Here is a 26,721-nt window from a genome sequence, read left to right on the forward strand (position 1 = left end):
TTTTGGATCTATCAGTTAGACTCCTAATTTGTGGAAAAAGGGATTGCAACGAGTTATGCACCCCCGCACCCAAAAGAGAATTGCCAGTTTTGCAGCTCTTTGGTTTATAATTTAGAATTATCGTTCATCTCTAAGGAATGAAGCATCAGCAATGTCAATCGTATTACCTCTTCCATAGTTAAATTTTTTTGTAAGCTTCAGTAGATAACTGTTACTAAAAGGACATCAGCAATGCAAGCTTCCCTTATTTACGCAAATGATCTTAGCATAGAAATCAGCAATGCAGGATTTCTTCCCTCTCAAAAGCGCTGGCAAGCTTCCTTTGGAAAAAGAGCTGGTACAATATAGATCTCGGAAGTGCATGCGCCCAATGGTACAGCAAGGCATCAGCAGCACACCCTTGACTAACACAATGCACAGGTACAGAGCAGCCATACAAATTTCCTTCACATATATCCAGAGAAGCAGCACACGTATCCTCACGCACAAGCACACTTCTTAATGCTACCGGTGGGGAGTAGCATGCGCTCTACGGCTCCATTAACACCTATCTCACTCACTCTTTCTCTCAGTCGTTGTGTCTCTACCTGTCTGTGCTCTTGTCTCCATCTCACTTAAATAATGGAGGACAACAAACCCATAAAACCTCTTCATTATTGCTTCTGTATTCCCTCTTTGGGTTGAGTTTAGCCCCCCACTGTTAAGGATCTATCCTCATGTCTTGCAGTGATTAGAACAATAATCACCTGAGGTTGTTACACAAGCGTTGTTCTCTGAAATGTTCTGAATATACATTTCTAGATGTATTATTACCATTAAGAATGATGGACGATAACTACCTGTGAATCCCCTGTACTCAAATTCAAAGGGTGTATTAGAAATGTTGCATATTTGGCATTGTAGGAAAAGCAGGAACTCATGAGGCAGTAACCTGTACTATATCATCCTACTCATTTGCATGCTGTCATCCAGAATCCTCTGAATGCATTACAGTGTTTCCCCACTGTAGCTGCTAACAATCTGCTCATGTAATCATCTTTGTGGATATAAGAACCAAAACAGTTAGAAAAGGGAGTCGGAGGACCGTGCTTCCCTCTTTCGTGAGGTAGCTATAACTTCTTAAAATCAGTATTGAATCTTTTATTTTATTTTTACTCGTCAGCAATGGGAATAAAGTCCCTTAGAGTGTGCCTCTGAAAACAGCACTTTGTTTTATTGTGTCTGTCTCTGCAGCATTCCTTGGAGCGATTGTGTGATTTATTTTAAAAACTAGTTCCTTCGTTTTCCTTAAAGCTTGTCTTGGACCTTAGTCTCTCTTGTGCTTCATACAATGTATTTTTATAGCGACAGAGACTTCTGCACTTGCTTCTTTCCTTGGATTGCTGTCATGTGTATGGCTTTGCCTACGGTTTAAAAGAAACAGTTTCCTTTCAGTGGATCGCTGTATCAAAAGTTTCCAGGGCCCCATTCCAAAGTAGATTATTCTGCTGTCTCAAAAATGCTCCACCTTGCCCATGTCCCGTCATGAAACTGATCAAGTTTTATTAAAATCCCTGCTATGAACTCACAAGTGCTAAGGTGAGAAAGGTTATGGTCCTTGCATGGATCCTGTCTCGGAAGTGCTGGCCTCCAGAATTGGCCTTTGAAGAGAATTGGAATGGTGTCAGTCCTCCAGCATTCATCGTCCCAGACATCTAAATAGTCAAGCATTCATGTTTCTTGTCTGTCATCGATTTTCCGAGAAGTTTCTAAGTTTAGGTTGATAAAGGATGGTATGCAAGTATTCTAAAATGATTCTTTCGCTGCTTACTCATCTGGTGGTGTACTGTCTGATGAGTTCCCCAACCAATGTATGGTAATATGTATCATAATATGTTTCCACCTCTTTGATTGGTTGTGAGCATATGGGTGGTCCATCTCTCATTCGGCTTGCCATAGATACAGGGCAATTGTTTTCATATCAGTGCTGATTCAACATCTAACAAATTAGTTAATTGTCATGTGAACTGCCGTTATGCAAAAACTTAAATGCACGAAACGTTGCAAATGATTTAACCATTACAATGGCATTTTGAGTGGAGATCATAAAACACATCTCTGACATAGTGTGAATTATATCTTCTTATGTAATTTGTAGTTTCATGTAGTTCATGATGAGATATAAGCACCAAACACACCTGTCTTAAATGGACCAGCACCGAACCCATATAGTTCATGCTGAGATGCAAGCACCAGATTTTTAGTTTACTAAAGTCATTTCAAAACTATGTTTGTAGTTTGTAGAGGTGGAAAAGGGAATTGGGAAAAGAGGTAATTTGTAACTGGTGAAAGATATGGAAATTATTCTTTCTTTGCCTCTGCACATGAGAGGGGAGTCACAATCCGTAAAATGATGTGGATAGATGGAAATGCGTGAATAAATCTTAACCAAGGGGGATCGCTGTGAACAGCAATTCATCAGTAGTTTCTACTGCTGTGCTATTGTAGAAGGAGACTTACAACGTGCAAATCTGTCTTGGCCTCATCCAAGAATTAACAATAAACTAACAAGGATCGGTTGCGCTTTGGTAAAGAAGCACTCTTAATTTTGTGAAACAAAAAATACCACACACACACAAATCCCTGTCCCCCATGTGGTATGCATCTTCATAGGTGTGCGCTTTCACCAGCACCAAACGGTACTTGACAGCCTCACCCAGAGCTCTTATTGTGAGCAAGTGTTTGTTTGGATGTGACAAGAGGTGAGGTTAGAGTTTAATCAATCAATCAATGTATTTGTAGAGCGCGGCTATTCACCCATTAGGGTCTCAAGGCGCTGTGGGTAGGGTTGGTGGGGGGGTAGGCTTCGGGCCGAAGTGAAGGTCAGAGGGGATCAGGTAAAGAGACACGTTTTGTGGTCCTTTCTGAATTGTGATAGAGTGGTAAATCTTCTGAGGTGGATAGGAAGGGAGTTCCAGGTCTTGGCGGCGTCGTGGGAGAAGGACCTTCCTCTGGCTGTGGCCTTCCGGACACGTGGGATGGCGGTGAGGGTGAGGTCGGCGGAGCGGAGTTGCCTGGTGGGCGTGTAGAAGTGGAGTCTTTGGTTGAAGTATTCTGGTCTGGTGGGTGGCTTTGTATGCGTGGGTGAGAAGTTTGAATGTGATTCTCTTGTCTATTGGGAGCCAGGGCAGGTCTCTCAGTAGGACTGAGGTGTGGCTGTGTTTGGGGGCGTTCTTGATGAGACGGGCGGAGGCATTCTGGATGCTTTGTAGTCTATTCTGTACCTTGGTGGTGATTCTAGCGTATAATTCTGTTATATTTGGATCATGTCTTACACAGGGTTGAAAACTGGAGCAGAGTGGGATGAAAGGTGAAACTCTGACACCTCCCTTATTTCTGTAAACAATCAACATGTTTCAGCCTTTCCAAACCAGTGACAACATCACAGGGCTTTCATCACAAACATTATGATCCTTCTGTTTGTTTCTACGTGACCCATCTTGCCCAATCTTGAATAGTGTACTTGGGAATGTAAATAATCCCGTCATGGTTATCTTGTACTCCAGGTACTGTCCTAAATAGGAGACTCCTCATTCTACGTGTAACTGGAGGTGGGAGCCACCAACTTACATGGATTTGCAATGACAGGATTTGCAATACATTGTGCCCCAGCAGGCACACCTAATAGGGTGCCTCTCAGCCTCTGGCTGTGACCCAAAAGTCACCATCCAGCCTGACCTGACTTCTGAGCGACATTCTTTCAGAATAGGAGCACAGGCAAACCCAGATGTCCTTCGGCATTGCTGGAACTAATCTCTGAGAAACAGGTTGAATCCTTATTGCATTGCAAGGTTCAGGTCCACATCTGAGGATCTTTGTCACTTTGACCATTGACTTAATCTTAAACGCCGGGGTCTAACTGTGGATAGGGTCAGGTGGTTCTCCTATGGATTCAAAGCCATGTCTTCACTTTTGGAGTAGTGCCGCTCTCCCTTTGCATGTGAAATGAATAGCAGGATGTGGCAATGTAAGCCACTGCAGTTGCCAAAGATACAAAATATTGTACAGTGCTTTGCTCACTGGAGATCTGAGTGTTACACACCCAAACTGAAAAGTACTGCATAGCAGACATGGCAGTATCTAATCAGCACTGTATTTACCCTGTCCTCCTGAATCTCTTTGAAGGGAGTTGTTGGCCCATCCCAAGGGCAGATATTCTGCTGTGAGGAGTGTCCATCTGCTCGGATTCGGGATGTAAGGAGGCAGGAGGGACAGGAACTATGACCTTTACCCTACAAATCTCAGATGATAGGCTAACACTGTTGGTGAGAACATAAACACCAAAATATGTCTTTGTTGTCCGACCCTCATGGCCACTGCCATTTCACTGGCCCATGGACTATGTGGCTCAAAGGTTTATGTACTGGTGTGTGTTTTGAGAACTTGGATTGCAATTGCAAAGGAGATTTGGAACTTGAGAATTCATCCTGTAGGTTTTGTATAGGACACTTCTCGACCTGAAAGTTCAAATGGTGTTGGTGGATGACTCAGGTGGAGTAGAGTGGTGTTGGGCACAGGGCCACTGGTTTTCGCTCAGTTTCTTTTCCCTTGTGTGGGGCACATGTTTTTATGAGAGATTTGTCCAGTTGATGTGAACTTAGTTAGTGTTGCTCACGGAGACTTCATGATTAAAAGAGCCTATAGGCTTAGGTGTGGTGCGGACGATTTGGATATTGGCTGCACTTGTATTCATGATTCAGTCCGGGATGGTGATGTAACTATGTTGTATGCCTCTCTTTATAGTTATTGGTAACTCTTTAATCCTTCCACAAGGTGTCTTGTCTCCCGGTCCAATTGAATCCTTAAGGAACACTATCAGATTATCTGGAAATACCCTTCTGGTGGTGCAGGTGAGGATGTCTTTCTGTTGTGCCAATGTCTTGTGGCCGTGAAACGTTGCTTCATATTTACAGGGGCTCCTCTGGGTGTCTAATACGTTTTTAGATCCTTCTGCAATTACGAGAGGAGGACTTTGACAATTAAAACTGATCTAAATGATCACATTGTGGACTCACCTTTTAACACCTTTTCTGGTTGAGGTCCAACTTGTAGGGGAGTCTTTGCGTTTGGATGGTAGGAAAACGCTACATTATAATTTGAGCAGACAGTTCAGTACTATTGGCTGCCTTCGTTCAGGTCAAGGCAGTTTGGCTGAGGTCTACTGTGGGTGTATCTTGTTTCCATCAAGGTCTATTGTTCTATGTGCCTCTCAGCTTGCTTTTTGTTTGTAGGTACAAAGAGTGTAGGCTATTCTAATTTATCTGAACTTACTCACGTAGGGGTTACCTTATGGACATTGTGGCCATGTTTGTTTTTAAAGTACTCACTTTCAGCAGTTGGATCAGTAGTTCATCTTGTGACCCAATTTTCACTGTCCAAGGTAGAATCTGCTGTCCTTTACACAAACAAAACGAGGAGTTGAATTAAAATGAACTGTGGCCTCTTAAGCAGCACTGTGCCAGGTCAGGTTCTAGGACAACCAACATCAGTATTCATCTCTCCATTTCCAGCTGGATATTGAGTTGAAAATTGTATTTTGGGGTCTGGCGTATTTCTTCAGTCCTGTACACCTCTAATTGGTCTTACAGGTAAGGTGCATACAGCTGAAGGTGTGGGTTTTTTGGGTCTTCTGGAAACCTGCAGGTAAAGTGAAATCAAGGCTGACCCGGACTCTGGTGATAGCTAGTTGTTTTAGCGGCGTTAGCTGCCTCACCTTTAAGAAACAGTGCTTGCACTTCTGACAAACATGTTGGAAATAATGATACTTCTTTTCTCTGATTCATCCTTTCCAGAAGACCTTCTGCCTCGGTTATTTCAATTGTAGGTCGTTTCACTAGATATAGCATGAGGTTCTCCTTTTGAGTTGAGAGGATGGACTTAGGAAAGTAATGGAATGGATATTTTATTTAAGCATACAGAATGATATTTGGGTGCCTGTATCAGTTTCGCTCGCCACGAAGACACGGCATGGGGAGGAAAGAGGGACGGGGTGGAGCAGTGAAGATTACTCGTACCCAGTGCTTAAAAAAGTAAAAAAATGTGCAAAGGCCTAAACGTAAATCGTGGTCCCTACAAATGAATGTTTGTTCTCTGCTCCTGCGACTATTGCCATAAATCAAGCACTGCTGGTAAGGAGTAGTAGCCACAAGAGTACTTTAAGGTCACAATGGTACTTGATTCTAAAAATTCCACATACAGCTGCCAAACATTTGGAAATATTAGTGATGTCGTTATTCTGAACATTAATTGCAAATAATACCGGCACATCATGGAAGCAGTGTATACTTTTTAATTCAAGAATAAACAAATGTGCCGGCAGAGAAGGTCAAGCGCTACGTGTGCACTAATATTATAAAACATGTTTTTACGTCACTATGTTTTCCATTTTGTTTAGGGAACTCAAATCTGGTCCAGTGCTGTGCAGCAAGAAGCCTTATCGCAGCTGATTACTATTCCCCAGGAAAAAATTGTACTGACCTCTGATGTTAAAGGAACTATCAAAGTTTGGAGTGGACAGAAAGGAGAGGAGCTGGCTGCGTTTCCTACAAACACATCAAAATGTGTAATGGCGATCTACACTGTGCATGACAACATGTTTGTGTCTGTAAGTAAATGACATAAGCAATAAGGTACTTGGTATATCTGTATAAATGAATGTATGGGGATTTACATAGCACTAACCTTGCTACAAATCAATGAAGTGCTGAATACAGATGAAGTAGAATGGCAGTGTACAGAGCCAGGACATTATGAAGGAAAGACAAATTAGGATTAGCATCTGAGGACCATCGTGGATGAGGTGTTGCTTGAAGAGAAGGGTCTTCAGTTCTTTCACGAAAAGCATGCATATGGGAACTTGCTGAGTCTGGGAGGAAAATTGAGTTCTTGATCTCAGGGTCATAGTAAGGGAAGGCACCTAGACTTCTCAGTCCTGCATTTCTGTGCCTGAGGAGGTTCCTGCTGGGCCATTTGGGTTTCTGGGTCTTTCTTAGCAGATATGTCCCCGAGTTTACTGCTTTGTACGTGATAAGGAAGACTTTGAAAGGAATGCTGCCTAGTAGAGTTTTAATATTTTCGTTTGGATTGAACCTTAGGAAGAATGGTGCTCGTTGGTCAATTGGAGGGTTGGTGAGTTGGAGGAGGGGTTGCAAACTTTTCACATTTAAGTTTCCATTTAGGGTTTTGGGGAAGAGAGAGTATGGAAATGGGGTGGACAGATAAACAGACTCTTAGATTTCTGTACATCTCTGTAGTAGGTTTAGATAAATTCTTGAAAGAAAAGTATTGTCCTTTGTTTGTTGCGACTGTACAAACACATTTCTGAATAAGAAATCAGAATCCGATTATCACCTGAAAAGTTATTTGTCTGGTTGCTACCTTTGGCCCTGGGACCAGGGTTCATAGGGTAATAGACCCAGGCCATTCCCTGAGTGCGCTGAGCACAGTATGTACATGTACTACATTCAGGAATGATAAATTCATTGGATATGTGCTGTACAAATGGGACACTGACTAAAGGCAGGCCATGTCTGTGCCGTGGTGGTGTTAAGGAATTGTACAGAAGAGTAAGCACTCTACAAGAAGAGTGCAGTATTCATTTTGAAATATACCTTTATTCAGTTTCAAAAGATACCCAACCATGCAGGGTATACATTTGTGCAAGGATGTTCATCATATAATTGAGAAATCTCCCACCTGAGAGGGGGGGTTCCTCTCAGCTACAATACAAAGTGTACAAACTGTCACGAGCATGATCCAAAGTGCTGTACCATCCTGAAACAATGGTAACATGTTCCTAGTTATTTCATACAGGAATAGCTAGCAATACACACAATCATCGACCGGAACAACACCTGCACAGCAATATAGGTCATCCCTTTATATACACTACTTCTCAAACAAACAAGAAACTGAATCAAAGTAAATGTCAATATGCCTCTTTTCCGTGTCTCCACTTTACCCTCACGTCAACAGCTGCATGTCTGCCTGCACTCATCCGTCTCCCATTGCTTCCAGCCCACCCAGCTTCACATCGATTACAGGTGTTAGTGTATGCTGTTGTGTCTTAGGGCCAGATGTAGCAAGCAGTTTTGCCCATTCTGTGTCTATGGGAAAATGTGTTCGTACATATGGCCCTTAGTCCCTATTTCAGCCTGCGCTACCAGTGGGTGATACAGGACAGTGTTCTCCAGATGAATCAGCTTTGTTCATGCAGGAAAAATGCATAGGACTGATCACGGGCGTGCACGTCAGATTTGCCTTCAAATGCCAGCATTATCACTTCCAATTGAATAGTCCCCTTCCCATCCCCTTTATCTTCCTCACAGTAGCAAACACAGCCGATTCTGCATTTGCCCACCTCAGCAAATCACCCAGTCACTTGTTCAATTCTGACACTCCAGTGAAATTTGATCACATCCCTATCCCTTGTTTCGCCAAGACTGGCGATAGGTCTGTGAACCCAGAGAGATATTTGAATCCCTTTGGTCTGAGCATTAAGTTCTGCAGGCTTAAGGAAGGGTTCAACTGCACCATTTTTCATACCAATTCACTGGTGACTTGCAGCACCTACTCGCAATACAGCAACACAACCGGGCACTGCCACACAATAGGAAAAAATCCAGCCTGTGGGAATTTATAGCAGGACATCTGGAGTCTGCGCCTGCATACATATGGGCGATGCATGGGTGGGGGGGTAAGGTAGGTCTGATGTAGGTAATGGAACTGGGTATATCTTAGACTGGCTTTGTGGGACACCCTTTGAACAAACTCCAGTTCCCAAGACCGTTGATCATCAGCTATATCCACCCCTCTGTTTTGCTCCCTGTTTGGCTCCTTGAGGTACGTTGCTGTGGTAGGGTGCAAAGTCAATAGATTATTAAATAATACTGACACCATCTTCCTAGCTTGCCTGGGGTGAACGGCGGCTTAAAGGAAAGTGATGAGGGGTGGGGGGCTCTACACCATGTCGCTCCCATAACTGTCTCAATGTGTTGACGAATGCATGGTATGTTATGAATTGTCCCGGTCCCAATTAAACTTGTCTTGGAGTTCCTGGTATGCACAAAGAGTCCCATGTATATAGAGGTTGCCCAGTTTACTGATACCTGCCTCAGTAAACATCTGTTCATCATGAGTGGAAGTCAGAAGACAAAGGGGATGAGGGGACCCAAGCGGGAGTTCCGGTTCTTATGGGTCTCAGTTATGTTCAGAGTGTATGTGTCTGCCCCAGCAGTGGCCTGATGTGTCACTTAGGATGTGTATCTTTCAATGCCACACTCCTGTGGTGTCATCACCCAGTTCAGTATTTCAGTGGTCTGCATGTCACCTAAAGGTCCTACCTTTCCGCATCAAAGTCTGGTGTCATCCACCTAGCTACCCAATATATTTGGGCTGCTACATAGTATAGTTTGTAACTGGGGGCCCTTAGTCCTCTAGCATCAGTTGGGCAGTATATCTTACTACGGTCCACCCGTTTCTTGCGCAAGCCCCAAATTAGATTAGAGAGAACCTTGTGGAAGTCAGTAGCTGAACCAGAAGCACCAAAAAGAAGTACAGTAATTGAGTGAGGATCAGCACTTTAGATATTGCTAGGCTACCCATTGGGGATGGTGGCAAAAACACCCAGAATTTTACTTACTGGCATGTGGATGCCATCAGCCTACTCAGATTACCATCAATTAAGTCAGCATATGAGTGATAAACATTCACCCTACTTAGTTAAAAGTCTGAAAATACAGTACTATCCCCATCAGCAAGACAATCTGCTAGCAGTCTCCCAGCCATAGTCTAAAATCTACCTGTCTATCTGCCTGTCTACCATGCAACAGACAGGCCAGGGGCTCGGTGTGTTGCGTAGGCTCTCACTATTCTAATGAGACTACTGGATTTTGAGCAGCAGAATCGCCCGCGGTGTGGGAGACTGAGTCCAACCCACTGTGGGTGACATCTGTCGCTCCAATCCGGGTTTTGCTCCGGCTAACTAACAGTGCCTCATCTCTACCAAAGGATAGTGATGATTGGGCAGCCAGGCGCATGACATACTGTGCTTCTCAGGGAAGTCGTGGTCACTCAGGTCGCATCCGGTTTTCTCATTTACAATTCAGTCTCATATATAAATGCCAATCAGAGGCAGTATATTTTTCAGTAATAAGTTTTAATAAAACGACTGCATCTTACATAGCAAAGCGTGAGCTGCAATAACCAGGATGACACAACATGACAGTATTAAAATTGTGACAAGAAGAGTGAAGCATAAAAACAACGCTATCATATTGTCAGTATGAACGATTGACTATTTCTTATCTAGGTTATAATTGAGCGCAGCATGTTAAGCTCTGATTCTGCCTTTCAGGTTCCCCTGGGAAGACATCAACCCCCATACCTGAGCATAGGCCTGTGGTCTGCGTTAGCATCTGTAGCGAAGCAATCAGCATACAGTTGTGGTTCCCTGGCAGGAATCTCCCTCTAACGTGTAAGGGACAAGGAAGTGTTTATATAATAACACAACTGATGTTCTGTGAAAATGTCCCTACGTAAGGATGTGTATTTTCCACGAATATTGGAGACTAAACTTCTACCACGTTCACCGGCAATGTACCGAGCTGCAGCCTTGAATGAAGCACAGAGTGATCAAGAATGTCTTGTTTAAGAATAGAGTGCTGGCCTAGGCAAAAAACAGTTAGATAGATGAAAATAAAACAAGACCGTAAAAATGGTTATTGTAATAATAATAAAGCAAAGCTGAATAAAATATATCTAGGTTAAACACAACACCCTCCCCTTGTCAGTTGAAAGTGGTTCAAAGCCAAAACTAAAATTTTATTGCTAAAAAGCTCAACCTAAGATATATATAAAAAGCAAAGTCAATTTGGACAAGTCGAAGGGACACATAAGCATCCTACATGACAATTTAAACATGAGCATGTGGCATAAAACCTAATTCAAAGGGCAAGTCAATTTAGAAAAGTTCCAATCTAGTCCTGAGTCATAGAGGATAGGAGTTCTTCCACTTCGGGCGATGTTAAAGTCTGGAAGTCCTTGCCAAGAAGGATCAAGGAGCAGATGTGTTCCATAGCCTTAGCCTCAGCCAAGGCGGCATTCCGTGGTGTGCCCAGTGATGAGTCGTGAGCTACTTCCTCCAGGAAGGGCAACTCATAAGTAGCTTCACGCAGCAAATGCAACCTCAATGCGCATGTCCGGTAATGAACCCTCAACGAGAACATCAACAGATCAGCGTCCAGTGTAGGCAAGCGCTGCCTCGAAAGGCAAACTTCCAGTGCATGCTCAAAAGAGGCACCGAAACACAGGCTGCACACAATGCAAAACCGGTCTGAATGACAAAGACCAGCCACACTCCAATTGCTCCAGGAGTGTTGCTCCACAATACTGCATCATACGTTCACGACACAGCTGCGCTGATGGGAGCGCCATCATTTCTCCTCGTTGCGGTGGGACAGCCATTGCGCATAAAAAACAGCAACAGCAGGATGCCACCTCATGAATGTAACTATCTCCCAGCTCCTCATATCTGCCTACCGGAATGTGTTTTAAACAGGAGGTGAATTGAAGTGTTGAAATAGGCAGATTAATGACCCCATGTATTAACAACTCAGCAGATGGTATTTTGGCCACAGTAAAAGGCAACTTTTCTAATTTCTCAATGTTAAGCATGACATAAGTCGCTTCCTTCTTAGCCATTAATTGTTGTTGTCGCGCTAAATTAAAGGAAGAAAAAATCTCCCTTGCACTGACATGCTGCCAGGGAATGCAACCCGCCTTCAATGTTTGAAGCATCCAACCCAACTGCATAATGGACCTTAGCTGACTGTGCCCATGACGTAATGTAGACATATCTGTTTGTATAATGTCTATAGCAGAAGAGATAATATTATTTAATGTATATATCCGGTTGGACAAGGTGTTAATCCCATTATCCACAACAGCTAATGCCTTTTTTAGATTTTCCTGGTCTATTTGCCTTAACCGGGCAGCTGCTTTCTTTTGGGAAAGCTTCCAAATTTCATTATATACTTCATATAAGAAACGTTTCCTACGTCGTGTTCTGGGGCCTAACAGGAAATCCTGTAAATCAGTAGTATTAGACAGGAGACTGAGGTATTCTCTAATCGCGTCTAGTGAGGATGATTTTAACCATTGCTGGCACAATTTCCCTACACTATGGGCCTGATTACAACTTTGGAGGAGGTGTTAATCCGTCCCAAATGTGACGGATATACCATCAGCCGTATTACGAGTTCCATAGGATATCATGGACTCGTAATACGGCTGGTGGTATATCCGTCACATTTGGGACGGATTAACACCTTCCTCCAAAGTTGTAATCAGGCCCTATATGTCGTAACTAGACCCGCATATTCTGATGATATATAAAGAGGGTCTGGCCTACTAGTTCTAAAACCCCAGAGGAGATAATAAATCATTGATGACACCCATTGGTATCTATTGGCCACAATAACCACCCACCAGGACGTGTCAGTGAAGCATTAAACGTACCATTCTGGACCAATTCGTCGAGCTGATCTTCAGTGGCATTTGTATATTTTTGCCATTTAAAACTTTGCAGGCACAGGTATATGGGCATGTTTAATTCCTTAATTTTAGCTAAGCCTAAACAACTTGTTTGTTGTACTGTTTCATTTAAAAAGATCAGTTGTACAGGAATAAGGCATGCTCTAAACAAAGCTTCCTTCCCCTAATTTGCCAATTTTTTGTTCCCCATATACTTTTCAGATCGATCGACTTCAGCCAGTATTTATAGCCTTCCATAGACAACCGGGAAACAAAGGATTCCGAATATATAAATTTCGTATTGGTCATTAAAATATATAAATCTTTAGTAGGTGGTATCTTAAAATAATATGACTCAGCATTTTTCACATTGTGCCCAGAAAAATATGCAAACTTTTCAGAGTATGTTTTGGAACTCCCCTGTGGTGGAGTCAGACAATGTTCCCATTGTGTTGAATTAAAAACAGTTTGGGGGCTGCTCGCTCTATGTATGAAATAGTGCCCATAATAATTATAGCAAAACATATCACCATAATTCTCTTTAAATTGGTAAACATCTTCGTTTTCAAAGTCAGTATAATATTCATCATGGAATCAACTGTTTCACACCCCAATCATCAGAAACAATGCCTGGTATTACTATATAATACAGTGATAATTTGAACACATACGGTATTTGGATGACTTCCATGGGACCATATATATCAAACATTACTTTGTCCCAAACAATCCCATCAGGAATTGGTACTGCGGAAATGTCCACAAATGACAAGTCTCTTCGGACCTTATGTGATGAAAAATGTGGTTTTAAAACCTCCTCCACCAGTTCAACTGTTAATTTTTCAGGAAGGAAGTGACCATGTATTAATAAGAAAAAGGTAATAACAAAACCAATCCAAAGTAGAAAGGCTACGACAGTCAAAGAGAGCCATAGATAGTTCCATGGAAAAATAAAATAAGTTTCTTTAAGCCAGTTTTTTAGCTTACGTGCACTTGACAAGTTAGCTGTCGAAGAGGCGAATGAGTCTGAGAAGTCATCGTTGAAGTCGGCAAAATATCCAGAGACAGTTCGTGCAAATGGTGGAGCCGCTGTCAGTGGTGGAGTTTCCTATGGTGGCACACTGCAGATAGCACCATCCGTCTGTGTTGGAGTTGAGTCAACTTGGTCAAATATTTCTAAATTGTTTGGTGTTATTGGAACTAATGCAAGATCATCTTCCACCCTCCCCAAGCTCGGAGAGATGTCGGTGTTGGTATAAACTACAGTAATGAGAGGGATTCAGGAGCTACTGAATGTTCCCCTTGGTCAGCTGTGCGGGATCGGCCACATGGTGTAGTTTGACATTGTCAATGGAGACAAAACGATTTTCTTAGGCAACTGCCAATGGTGGTAGAATTACAGTTCTGGTACCGTGTATCCCTAGACTGGTACTGGTGCTCGATAGGAAGGGCCAAATTCCTTTTTCACAGCGACCTTCTCACGTACAAGATCCCCAACTTTGGGAATCCAGCTGGTAGATGTTACAGGCACATCCTTGATTCCTGTGGAGGCGGCTCTGGTAGAAGAATGATCATCAAGGGACTGTTGCAATGCCTGTAAGACAGTGACACGCTCATTTATGTCAAAGAGTTTTTCTGCTGCCTCCACTCCAGGACCATCAAGATCCGGGACATACATTCGAGTTCCAAACAGGCACTCATATGAAGTACGACCACCCCAGGGACCTTCTAGGCAGATTATTTAGTGCTCCCTGTGCACTCCATATAGGTGATTAAGCCAACTATGACCCATACCTAAGACTCTGGCTGTTAAGGATTGCTTTAAATCACAGTTTAATCGCTCCACAACACTATTTCCCTCAGGATGAAATGGAGACGAGTACTGGAGTTGGACCCCTAACTAAGCCATGGCATCCCTGAATGCCCTTGAGGCGAAAGCAGTGCCTTGGTCCAAATGGAAAGCCGCAACCGCATATGTATCAGTAAAGACTCGCAAATCTTTAATAACAGGCCGAGCGTCCGCCGAGCGTTGTGGCTACACCCATAAAAATCTGGAGCATGAATCAACAGCGACTAAAATATACTTGTATGCTCTATCCGGTGTTAGGCGACCACAGTGGTCCAAGTACACACACTATAATGCTTTGTTTAAAATCAAGAGGGGTGTCTGCGGCAGGCGTTTGGCAGTGGAAACTTTAATTTGTTGACAGATGTCACAACAAAGGACATACTGCTTAGTCTCTTTGTAAAGACCTGGCCACCAATAACGGGCCTGCAAGATCGAAATTGTAGCCGCCACACCAGCATGGGCAGATGCCACCCCCTCATGCGATGCTTTAATCAATTTTATTACAAGACCGGAGGCTCATATTATGCAGTCTTTTCTTGCTTTATTTTTAACAGCAGCCAAGAAGAAAAACTACATTTCCCAACAAAAAGAACTACAGAGTGACATCACAAAGGAACCATCCAATAGGACGTCGAATACCACTACTAGTATCCTGACTGCAAACAACAAGTCCTCTTTTCTTGCTGCTCGCAGTCAAGATAAGTACCATCATTCTTGTGTCCTTCGTAAGTTTTTTTACATGTGTATTTCATATTAATTATGTATTCTATTTTGCATGTGTATTTGTATGCTTATATCTTATCCTCTGTGTTTGCCTGCGCGCACTGTTTATCTATGCTTTAATCTTATTTTGCCAGCGCGTCTAATAACGGTCGTTTTTTCACCGTTATAGACGTGCGTGTGCATCATTCATCTCCCTTTTGACAGCTGGCTGCATTCCACAGATTCTTCCAGCTCGCGTCTTTCTCCAGACGCGTTTGTTTGTTTATTTAGGGCGCGCCTTCTATTGCGAAGCCCTTTTCTATTCATAGCTGCATTTTTTCTTAATACTTTTACGGGCGCGCTTAACACGAAGCCCTTTTGCCCTTATTTAACTCCCTTGGGAGGGGCTCCTCGTTAGATTCCGCCTCCGGCAGTGTTTTGTTAACTCTGCCTTGATTTTTTATGCAACCACCTTTCCTTTAGCCACGTTTTTTCCCTCACAGTTTCTAGTTATATTCCATGATTTTTGTACTTTCAGTTTAACCTCGTTTTTTATAACATATATATTTCAGTGCTCTCTTCATAATGACTGAAGAAGAAGACTCACAATTTTTTCAAGAATCTTTGAAGTCCTTTATTAAAGATTCTGTCCAACAGGCAGTTTCTGTTTCTATGCTTGACATATCAAAGAATTTGGAAGCCTCTCTTTCCAAGATTATTTCTGCTTCTGATACACCTTCTACGAAAGGCAAGAAACGTGCTACCCTTCCGGGGCCCTCAAAAGGCGTTTGTGCTGGTCCTTCCACCCGAGAGGTATCCAAATCGGGAACCCCTTTTTCTCCGCTCCATATTACCCATGTAAGAGACACTGATGATGATGATGACTCTCCCAATCATACAGATGATATGGACGGATCTTCGGATCCTTTTTGTTATGGGCCTCCGGAGAAAAGGTGCAGAATTTCTCCTAGTGACGGTGGTGACGCTCACCCGGTGTCTCAAATTTTGGTGGACCATTCTTGTGAACCCTTGTTTGATCCTTCCCTAATGGTTCATCCAAACTCAAAAGAATGGTATCCTGCTGATCATGTGGCAGACTATGTTTCCTTTTTCTTACGCCACTCTTTAGACAAATTCACCCGCAACAAACTTAAATCCGAATGTCCCCGTCCCTCTTTACCTGATAATATCACTGCTACCCCGACGATTGACCTTAACATGCTCTTTAGACAAAGTCACCCGCAACAAACTTAAATCCGAATGTCCCCGTCCCTCTTTACCTGATAATATCACTGCTACCCCGACGATTGACCTTAACATGCTCATGTTTTTCACTAAATTTGGTAAAGACCCTAAAAAAGGTGTTGATAGAACCTGGTCAGGCTGCCAGGATAAACTTCTGGATTTGGTGGGTCCTCTCACCAGGATTTTTGATATGGCGGAGGAAGCCAAAATGAAAAACACTCCAATTGATCCTGTGGTCCTCCCTAACTGGGCGCAACGCACTATCTGTATGCTGGGCAATGCCAATTCTCAATTGTCCATTGAAAGAAGGAAAAGTTTCCTGCTCAAGATTGACCCTAAACTGACTTCCTTGGCCTCTAAAGATGAGGGTCCTTCAGCTAAAGGCCTATTATTTGGAGACTCCTTTATTAAGGAGCTGGGCAAGTATGTTTCCACCTTCGCCTCCCTGGACAAAGCTCAGATTTCTATAAAAAGATTTTTTCATCTCGGGTTTTTGCCAGGGCCCGCAAAGGCAGGAGTCGCTTTGCCGGCCGTTCCATCAGAGGTCAATATGCCAATAGAGACTCCTACAACCAGCAAACCTGGATACAAGCCACGATTCTACCCCCGCCGGTCAAGAGGCTATCGACACAAGGGCTACGTCAATAAAGGAGAACAAGTCTCCGGTAAGTGTTTCCAATTCTGGCCTTCCTCCAGTAGGAGGCAGACTAGCTCTTTTTCTAGACTCATGGCTGTTTCTCACGTCAGATCCCTGGATAATTCAATCCATTCAAGGTTACCTTATAGAGTTTTATCAACCCCCAACTCAGTCCCTTTTTCCTCTTCCCCTGGTGTTTTCTCAAGAACAAAATCAACTTCTTCACAACGAAATTCAGTCTCTCCTCGCCAAACAGGCCATGGAGCCAGTTCTATTCGACACTTCAGGTTTTCTCAGTTCCATTTTCCTGGTCCAAAAGAAAAATCTGAAGTTTCGACTAGTTCTGAGCCTAAAAAATTTCAACAATTTTGTAGTTTACCGACACTTCAAGATGGAGACTATCCTCCATCTCAGGGATATATTGCTTCAAGACGACTGGTTGGTCAGACTGGACCTTCAGGATGCTAACCTCACGGTTCCAATGCACCCCTCACACAGAAAATGTCTTCAATTTCAATGGCAAAACTCTTTCTACCAATTCAAAGTCCTTCCTTTCGGGCTCTCTTCGGCCCCTTGGTGTTTCACCAAGATTCTAAAACCCGTTGCGTCCTTTCTCCGCTCCCACGGTGTTTGTCTGATTCTTTATCTGGATGATTTTCTCTTGATGGCACAAGACAAACGCCTTCTCCTAGTTCACTTACAGTTTTGTCAAGACCTTCTTCTCAAATTGGGTTTCCTCATCAATTTTCAGAAGTCAGCCGTGGTTCCAACTCAAAAATTGGAATTTCTTGGTTTTCTCATAGACACTACTCGTTCAATTCTTCAACTTCCCCAACACAAGGTCTCCTTAATCAAAAAAGAAATTTGTCAATCCCTGTCCCTTCCTCACATCTCCCTCAGGACTCTGGCTACATTATCGCGCCCTTCAACTGTTGAAGATTCGTCATCTTCACAGGGGCCTGGCCTATTCCGATCCTTTGGTTCTGGACTCCGAGTCCAAGGAAGAGCTTCTATGGTGGCTGACTCACCTAGATGCCTGGAACGGAAGAACTATCTTCTCTGCCGCCCCAGATCTTGTATTAGAGTCTGATGCAAGTCAGACCGGTTGGGGCGGAAGATGTGGCCAGTTCTCGACTGGAGGCGCATGGTCTCTGAAGCAGTCATTCTTGCACATAAACAGTTTAGAGATGCTTGCAGGCTCCTTTGCCAACCGTTCCTTTACAAAGGACAAAATAAGCTGCAACATTCTTCTCAGAATGGACAGCCTAACCGCCGTCAGATATATCAACCATCTAGGGGGCACCAGGTCCAAGATCCTGTCTACCCTGGCAAAGCATCTTTGGGAATATTGTCTCCCTTGTCAAATCTCGATCAGAGCGGTTTACCTGCCGGGCAATCTGAATACAGTTGCGGATTCGTATTCCAAACATCTTCACGACTCCAGCGACTGGCAGTTGCACCCTTCAATATTCAATCATCTTACTTCCCTCTTTGGCGTAATGTCCATAGACCTTTTTGCCTCTCGCCTCAATTCTCATCTTCCTTCCTCTTTCAGTTGGAGGCCGGACCCGCAGGCTCTCGCCACAGGTGCTTTCCTTCAGATTTGACCATCGTCTCTTCTTTAAGCTTTTCCTCCCTTCTTTCCCATTCCTCGAGTCCTTGGACAAGTGCGCAGACACCAATCCATTCTGGTTCTAATAACCCCATTTTGGCAGGCTCAGCCTTGGTATCCAACTTTATTGGAATTAACAACCGACCGACCTGTATGGCTTCCTCACTTTCCCCGACCTCCTCTTAGATCCCCAAGGTCGACAACATCACTTGGTTCTCAACAGTTCCTTGTTTCTCATTGCTTGGAAGATTTCGGGTCGTCCTGGAGAACCCCAGGAATTTCGGAGGATGCTCTCAGACTCATCCAACAGGCCAGGGCCCCTGGTACCTCAAAGGCTTATTCGCTTGGGCCATTTGTTGCAGCTGGTGTTTGGACAGGAATACAAATCCCTTTTCAACTGATGTAGTATTGGTTGTGAATTTCCTTGCTTCTTTAGCCTCCCAGGGTAAGGCCTATTGCACTATCAACACTTACAGGTCTGCCATTTCTGCTGAGCATCATAGAGTCTACGGCAGACCGATTGGTGAACATCCTATCATCTGTCAGCTTTTAGAGGGAGTAAGATGTGTTTTCCCTCCATCTCCTAAATATAATACTATGTGGGATGTCAATCTAGTGTTAAAATGTATTACAGTTTGGCCGGATAATGACTTCCGTTCTCTTAAGCAACTTTCCGCAAAATTGACTATGCTTTTGTGTCTAATTTCACTTAAACGTGTTTCGGATGTTAAAGCCCTGGATGTCACCTCTTTTTTCTTCTCTCCTCTTGGTGTTTCTTTTCAAGTCAGAAGACGTACTAAAACTAATTTAGCATCGGTTAACTATCCATTTTTTCCCTCTCAACCCAAATTGTGTGTTGGCAATTGTCTTAAAGCTTATGTGACTCGTACTGCAGATTTGAGGTCATCCTCTGCCTCCCAATTGCTTATTTCCTTCCAGAAACCCCAGAAACCTGTCTCTGCACCTACCCTAGCTCGTTGGGTCAAATGGATCATGTCTCTAGCTGGGATTGCTATAAGTTCTTTTGGAGCCCATTCTGCCAGAGGGGCTATGGCTTCTCTGGCTTTTTGGGCGGGATCCTCTTTACAGGATATCCTCAAATCTGCAGACTGGTCTAATGAAAGTACCTTTAGAACCTTTTACTGTAAACCAATTTCTCATGTTTCGGATTCTGTTATTGCTATGCTTTAAACATGCATAATATTGTCTTGTAATAAAATTTAAATTTTCCAAGCCTTGGTGTCTGAAAGGCTAGATTTTATTAAAGATACGGAGGCGAGTATTATCCCACCACTAGTTTAACCCTCCCTGTTCCTTTATTTCAGTTCCAACTCCTTCTTCCAACGTTGGCTCTTCATAATCTACATGACGAACTTCCTCCGACACTGGACTCTGTCTTCAGTGGATATCCTTCCCTTTAATAAAATCTAGCCTTTCAGACACCAAGGCTAGGAAAATCTCAATTGTGATCTTATATCCCTATTTAGAATGTCTCGTACCCCTACGCCTGGTATTTTAACCTCAGCGTTCAGCATACCTCCCATTCGGTAGTGATACTTGTTAATAAATCCTTTAGGATAGGGCGTACCATCAGCCGTAGCTGTCACGGCAGCCCATGTCTGCGTCCGGTTTTAAACTCAAACGAGTCACTGCGGCCACAGCCACTGCTGACTTTGCGGCTTCATCAGCCAATGTATTTCCAGCAACGTGTATCCCAAAGGCACTGGTGTCCAAGTGTATGTACAACGTGGACATTTGGTAGCTTTTATTTTAGATCTGCTACTTTCCCCCACAGAAGTCTTTGTTTGATGGTGTTGCCTTTGGAATCTCTGAACCCATTCTGGGGCCAATAATGCAGGTATTCATTAAAGGACTGTACACAATAATATGAATCACAGACAATCAGCGTAGGCTGTGCAGGATCCGTGTGTTTCAGTGCCATGAGCAGAGCCTTTAGTTCCGCCAACTGTGCTGTGCAATCCCCTAGGGTTTGCGTAAAGGTATGTAGAGGACAAAATCTATCGCCCTCCATGTAGCCACTTAAGACTGCGCAAGCAGCAGAATATTGGTGCTTTGTGCCAATTGCAGGTTGTGCTGAGCCATTGGTGTACATGACTCTATGATATTGTTCAGTGGGCAATGTATTCACTGGAACTGGATATTCTATTTCGTATTGTAAAAAATCTTGAGTTTGTAATTTTGGGTCAAAAATGTAGTCTACATCAGTGGCTGTCAGAGACACAGCCCATTGTATCCAACGTGGATGTAATGCTTTTGCGTTTGGAATGCTGCCTTTTGTAACCGCCTCAAGGGCTGGGATCGGAGAAACTACAATACTGCGTTTTCCTTGGGCAAGAGGTCTTTCTTTAATGACAGCCATCTGTACAGCAGTGAGAATTTTCTCAGTGGGAGCAAAGAGTTGTTCTGCCGCTGAATATAAGTGTGATTTGTATGCAATCAGGACTGTCTCACCTTCATTGAATGTCACATAGGTGAAACCGATGGCCCCAGCTATTACTCTGATGACCAAATGTGTTTTGTTATCCCTTGTGTGTAAGTGTTTTGCTGCAAGCATGTCTGTTTGCAAATCTGGAAGAATACATGTATGTTCAATTGTCCAGAATTTACTTGAAAAGTCAGGACTTATCAGGTCATATAAGGTTTTATGCGTGTCTGGAAGTCTGGAATGTAAGGCCTGCCAAAATGTAGGAAACCCAATAGAGATTGGAGTTTTTTAATCGTATTTGGTGGTTGTAATTGGGCACATTTCTCTAACAATTGTGGCGCTAGGCTCTTTCCTTCATTTGACAGCTCATATCCCAAAAACAGGACGCTAAGGAAGGCAATTTTTTTTTTTTTTAAATTTAACTTGTAGCCAAATTCAGCAAAACCTACAACAATGCGGGCAACCCGTCTTAGATGTTGTAGTAGTTCATCATCTGTGAGATAGATATCATCTACATAGGACAATGCTTCAGGATCAATCTGGTGCAAAATTGCTGTCACACGAGCTGCGAACAGTCCTGGGCTGTTCTTATACCCCTGAGGTAAACCACAGAATTTTTTCTGGGAGCCTAGTGCGCTGAAACTGGTTATGTCTCTCCTCTCAGGCGCTATATTCTGTCGGAAAAAAACATTGGAAATGTCCAGTGGTGTTTTGTATTTTTTACGCACTATATTATTCATTAGTGCTATGCTATGTGAAATTTGTATAGCATAAGTGTGTGTGTATGACTGTTTAAATGTCTGTAGTCTAAGACTATTCTATATTAATGGTCTGGCTTAGCTACTGGGAATAATGAATTATTCATTGGGGAGACACAGGGTTCAATTACGCCCTGGTGCGTGAGTATTTCTCTCACTGGTGCTTTTGCTTCATGTTTTATAGGATACTGCGGTTGTGGTTCACTTTTAATTGGAATTACATGGTAGGGGGATTCTTTATCCTATCCTACGTGATTTCGGTATAATGCAGGTGCTTGTGCCAAAGCCCATTCAATGGAATAGGATTCGGCGAGTTCCTCTGGAACAAAGGGCAAGAAGGAAGGTTTAATGACATCTTCTCCATATGGGCAGGTACGGACAAATTCAGGTGGCCAATCTTGTTTGGCCAATAAAACATCATATATGTCTATCACGCTATCCCAAAAGATTGCATCTGTTAAGCGTTCAATGTCTCCTTTTAACTGTAACGTTCCTTTATACACCCTATCAGGCATGGAGACACGCATGTCTGCAGTTTCTACTTGTATAAAGTTATCAGTTGCTTTCACCTCCAGATGTTCTAGAAACTTACGGCGAACTATTGTGACCTCTGCCGTGCTGTCTAGCAGTGCTAGAGCCCATTTCTTGTTCTTCAAGAGGACCCTCTTCCTGAGTGGCATGTCGGACTGCGACTGCTGCCACATTTTTCTTTTTGAATTGTGGTTTTTGTTGGGTGGGTTTCTCTTCCTTTTTAACAGAAATCTCCAAAAAGCATTGTGATTCCTGTCTCGGGTTCACGTACTCTGTCCTTCGCTCTGATCGCCCACCTCTCTCATTTTGTTTTTCTGATGAGTCCTGAAAGGAACGAGATTGGCGTGTATCAGTATATTGATATCTATCAGGCGTTTTTATATTATCTCTATTTCTGAGATTATATCTATTCTGCGGGGTCTCCAGACGCGGAGATTCTCCCCTCTCTTTTTTAGGAATTTGTTGCTTTTTATCCCAGCGTTTCTTATTAACCTCAGGTGCTTGCTTGGGGGAATCTTTACTCGATTTGCCCTAAAATTGTGGTCTAGATGGTCTGGCCCCTAAGCTATCTCGACCTATACTAAAATAGGTCTCTGCGATGATTTCGGTAGCTGTCGTTCCTGGTCCTGTTGAGGAACGTCACAGAGCTGCATGCGCACTGCAAGCGATGCCGCTTCCCCTTTAAGATTACGTAAAGTGATTGAGGATACTGTGGCAAAATTGCCCATCAGTTGCATCCCCAAATCTAGGACCGGGGCAGCCCCATACTCATCTTGAATTTGTTTCAACACTTCCGGTAAATTGGCAAGTGCCGTTGCACCGGGTGCGGTTGTATAGAGCGCAGCAAATACCGTGCCCCAGGTATTACAGTTATCAACTGTAGGGACCATCCCAAAAGGCAAACACATCGTTAACATTCTATGTTTTTATCCTGAGGTCCCGTATGGGGATATACTGCCTCCAGCGCATTAATCTTTTGTGCTAGCCAAAACGGAGTGTCCCCCTGTTTGGCGGGTACTTTACCCATAATCGAATGTACAGTCACAGGATTTATACCTGTCGTTGCTGCATGCGCATGTGCTGGAGCAGCAGGTGCTGGGTTTGTATTTAATGTTTGCATTACGAATTGCACTTATCGTCTATATATCGCTGTTATTTCAGAATATAAACGACGAACCTCAGCTACCGCTAAATTTACATCCGCAGGATGTGGTGTATAGGTGGCCAATAAAGGCCAGGTAGGACCATCGTTACTTAGAGGACCGAACCTTACTAGTAAAATTGTGTGGGGTAGGGTGCCATCAAGCCAATTATTATGTTCTTGATAAGATAAAGGTATTTCTAAATTTGCCTATGCTCTGTATTGTCCAGGCGCATTTGTAGGTGTATAATGGTGAAATGTATTTGTATTCCCATCAACTGCTGGAAATGTGACCCAAGAATCGAAAAGTTCTGTTCTATAAGCTGCATGGGCATCCACCACAAATGTGACTGGACCCCCCTGGGGCCGTTAGGCCATTCGCTAATAAATGTTAGAGGTTGTCTCATATTAACCGCTATTTGTACCTGCTGTGGATTCGTCATTTTAGTGACACAATAAGTTCAGAGAAGGCACACCAAATAGGGCTTTCCTTTTAAAGTTCAAGCTTGAACAACCTCCAGCTGCAAATAGGATAGCCTACGCAGCTGGGGTGGAAATCCTCAGTACCACGGACATCTCCGCATACGGTATTGAGGCGTCATTATATATAATGAGACAGAGATACTCCTGAGGACCTTAAAATTAGGGCCTGACCAAACGTTGGCAGCGCCATGTCGCGTAGGCTCTCATTATTCTAATGAGACTACTGGATTTTGAGCGGCAGAATCGCCTGCGGTGTGGGAGACTGAGTCCAACCCACTGCGGGTGACACCTGTCGCTCCAACCCGGATTTTGCTCCAACTAACTAGCAGTGCCTTATCTCTACCAAAGAATAGTGATGATTGGACAGCCGAGCTCATGACATACCAGGCTTCTCAGGGAAGTCGTGGTCACCCAGGTCGCATCCGGTTTTCTCATTTACAATTCAGTCTCATATATAAATGACAATCGGAGGCAGTATATTTTTCAATAATGAGTTTAATAAAACAACTGCATCTTAGATAGCAAAGCGTGAGCTGCAATAACCAGGACGACACAACATGACAGTATTAAAATTGTGACGAGAAGAGTGAAGCATAAAAACAACGCTATCATATTGTCACTATGAACGATTGACTATTTCCTATCTAGGTTATAATTGAGCACAGCATGTTAAGCTATAATTCTGCCTTTCTGGTTCCCCTGGGAAGACATCAACCCCCATACCTGAGCAAAGGCCTGTGGTATGCGTTAGCATCTGTAGCGAAGCATTCAGCAATCAGCATACAGTCGTGGTTCCCTGGCTGGTATCTCCCTCGAACGTGTAAGGGACAAGGAAGTGTTTATATAATAACACAGCTGATGTTCTGAGAAAATTTCCCTACGTAAGGATGTGTATTTTCTACGAATATTGGAGACTTAACTTTTACCACATTCACCGGCAATGTACCGAGCTGCAGCCTTGAATGAAGCACAGAGTGATGCCAGCCCTATGGATGTGCACCTTTCCAGGTGCTGTAAAATCCCCAAGTATTCGCCCAGCCCCGAAAATGTGCTGCTTTTCTGGAGCTGTGCACGCCAGGACGGTGGGGGGGGAATCTATACATGTATGTGTCCAGTACGGAATTAAACTCCCCCATATTTTGGATGCCCCACAAAGACATAGGGCATCCAAGTTATTAATCAGGGCAGAGGTGAGAGAATCCAGAAAGGCAGCTTGATTATTGTTGGGGGCAGACGGCATCCAGCTCCAACATTACTCCATCCAGTAGTCCCTCCACCATAGCAAACTTCCCCTCCAGGTCCACACATTTCAAGTGGATTATAAACGGCATGTCTAGTGATATCAATATCACTATCCTTTTGGCATATGTAATGGATGTAGTGCCCACCAACTTTCCCATCCATCTCTTGTGCACCTTTATGAGTTCAGTAGCATTCATGTGTGTCCCCAGAATGCACGCTACGTGTGTGTGGCGGCAGCACAAATAACTGTAGGTTTTGTGTCACCTAGTGGGAATAACCATGTCATGTACATTCCACATTAGCACATTATATGCCATTGCTACTCCCCTCTGTGTTATTCCTCTCCTTGAGGTGTCTCCCGTGGAAGTCTGAGCTCCCAGGGATCCTGTAGGTATCTTTGTTACATGCAGCGAGGTTTAAGTGCAGCAATGGAGACCAGGAAGGGGGCAAAAGTGGGAGGTGGCAGCGACTAGGACACCCCTATGTGACAAGCCCTTTAACTTATACATAACCAAAGAGAAGAAGAAAAGAATTAAAAAGCCAAAAGATGAAACAGGTAAACACAACTATAACACCCCACAACCCAGCCTAGAAAGTAAACAGCCACTAGCCATCCAAACACTATAAGCAAGGATATGGTACAGCAACCATAAAGTCTCCTTTGCTTCCCTACGAAGGAAGGAGGTGCTGTCTGTGGTGTTGATGCAATCCTGCTCAAGCTCCATGCAGCCCTTCTCCAAGCCCTCTTTGCCACATGAACTTACTGAATACAAGAAGAAGAAATATCTCAAATAAAGAGAGCGGGCCAGAATATCATATTATCGTGTCCTATAATCTGAGGGCCTTGGACGACCAACTTCTTGTGATCAGCCCCTAGGAGAACAACATCCAGAGCTTCTATGTCTATTGTGGGCTCAAACATGGTTTTGGAGTCAAGAATCGCCTGCAGTATCTGGTCAGACTTGCTTGTGTATTCCTCCAGCATTGAGCCCACCTGTCAGGGAGACCGGATCTTCGGGGTTTGAGCCTGTTCCCAATATGTCCGCCTCTTGGCAGCTCCAAACTCTACTAGCCGTTATAGCACAGAGTTAAAGAATGGCCAAGCGGGGGATGGGTTTTAAGTTGGGAACAGCGGGGAAGGAGACCTGTGGAAGCAAGAGTTAGGAACACAATAGCAAAGTTATTCACATTAATCTTCATGAACTTTGTTAATAAATATCTATACATTGATAACATGAGAGATCAAGAGCTTTTCAATAACATGACTTTTTAGTTCTGGATACCTGGAAGTAAAAGAAGGATTACGCAAACTTTCATTTAAGCATTTCCAGAATAACACCTTATGCACTGACCATGGAACTCTCTAAAGTTAGTTCTTGGGATAGTAACTATGGCATGACAAAAGTCAATTAACACATTAATTCCCAAAACATGAACAGCAAAAGATTCATGAATAATACTGTAAAGTCACACTCTGTTTTGATTTGAGTTTCAGGATTCAATTG

At 43.4% G+C, this 26,721-nt stretch overlaps 1 protein-coding gene across 5 annotated transcripts in view; it reads left to right on the plus strand.

Annotated features, from left to right (window-relative positions):
* Window positions 1-26,721, plus strand: part of FBXW12 (F-box and WD repeat domain containing 12) — a 289,079-nt gene that overhangs the window by 75,230 nt on the left and 187,128 nt on the right. For all 5 annotated transcript variants that reach the window (XM_069206399.1, XM_069206396.1, XM_069206398.1 and 2 more), the window contains one exon: window positions 6,434-6,643. In XM_069206399.1, the coding sequence (XP_069062500.1) occupies window positions 6,434-6,643 (210 nt within the window). The remainder of the gene's footprint in view (window positions 1-6,433; window positions 6,644-26,721) is intronic.

Source organism: Pleurodeles waltl, chromosome 9, assembly GCF_031143425.1.
Source record: "Pleurodeles waltl isolate 20211129_DDA chromosome 9, aPleWal1.hap1.20221129, whole genome shotgun sequence".
Taxonomy (NCBI): domain Eukaryota; kingdom Metazoa; phylum Chordata; class Amphibia; order Caudata; family Salamandridae; genus Pleurodeles; species Pleurodeles waltl.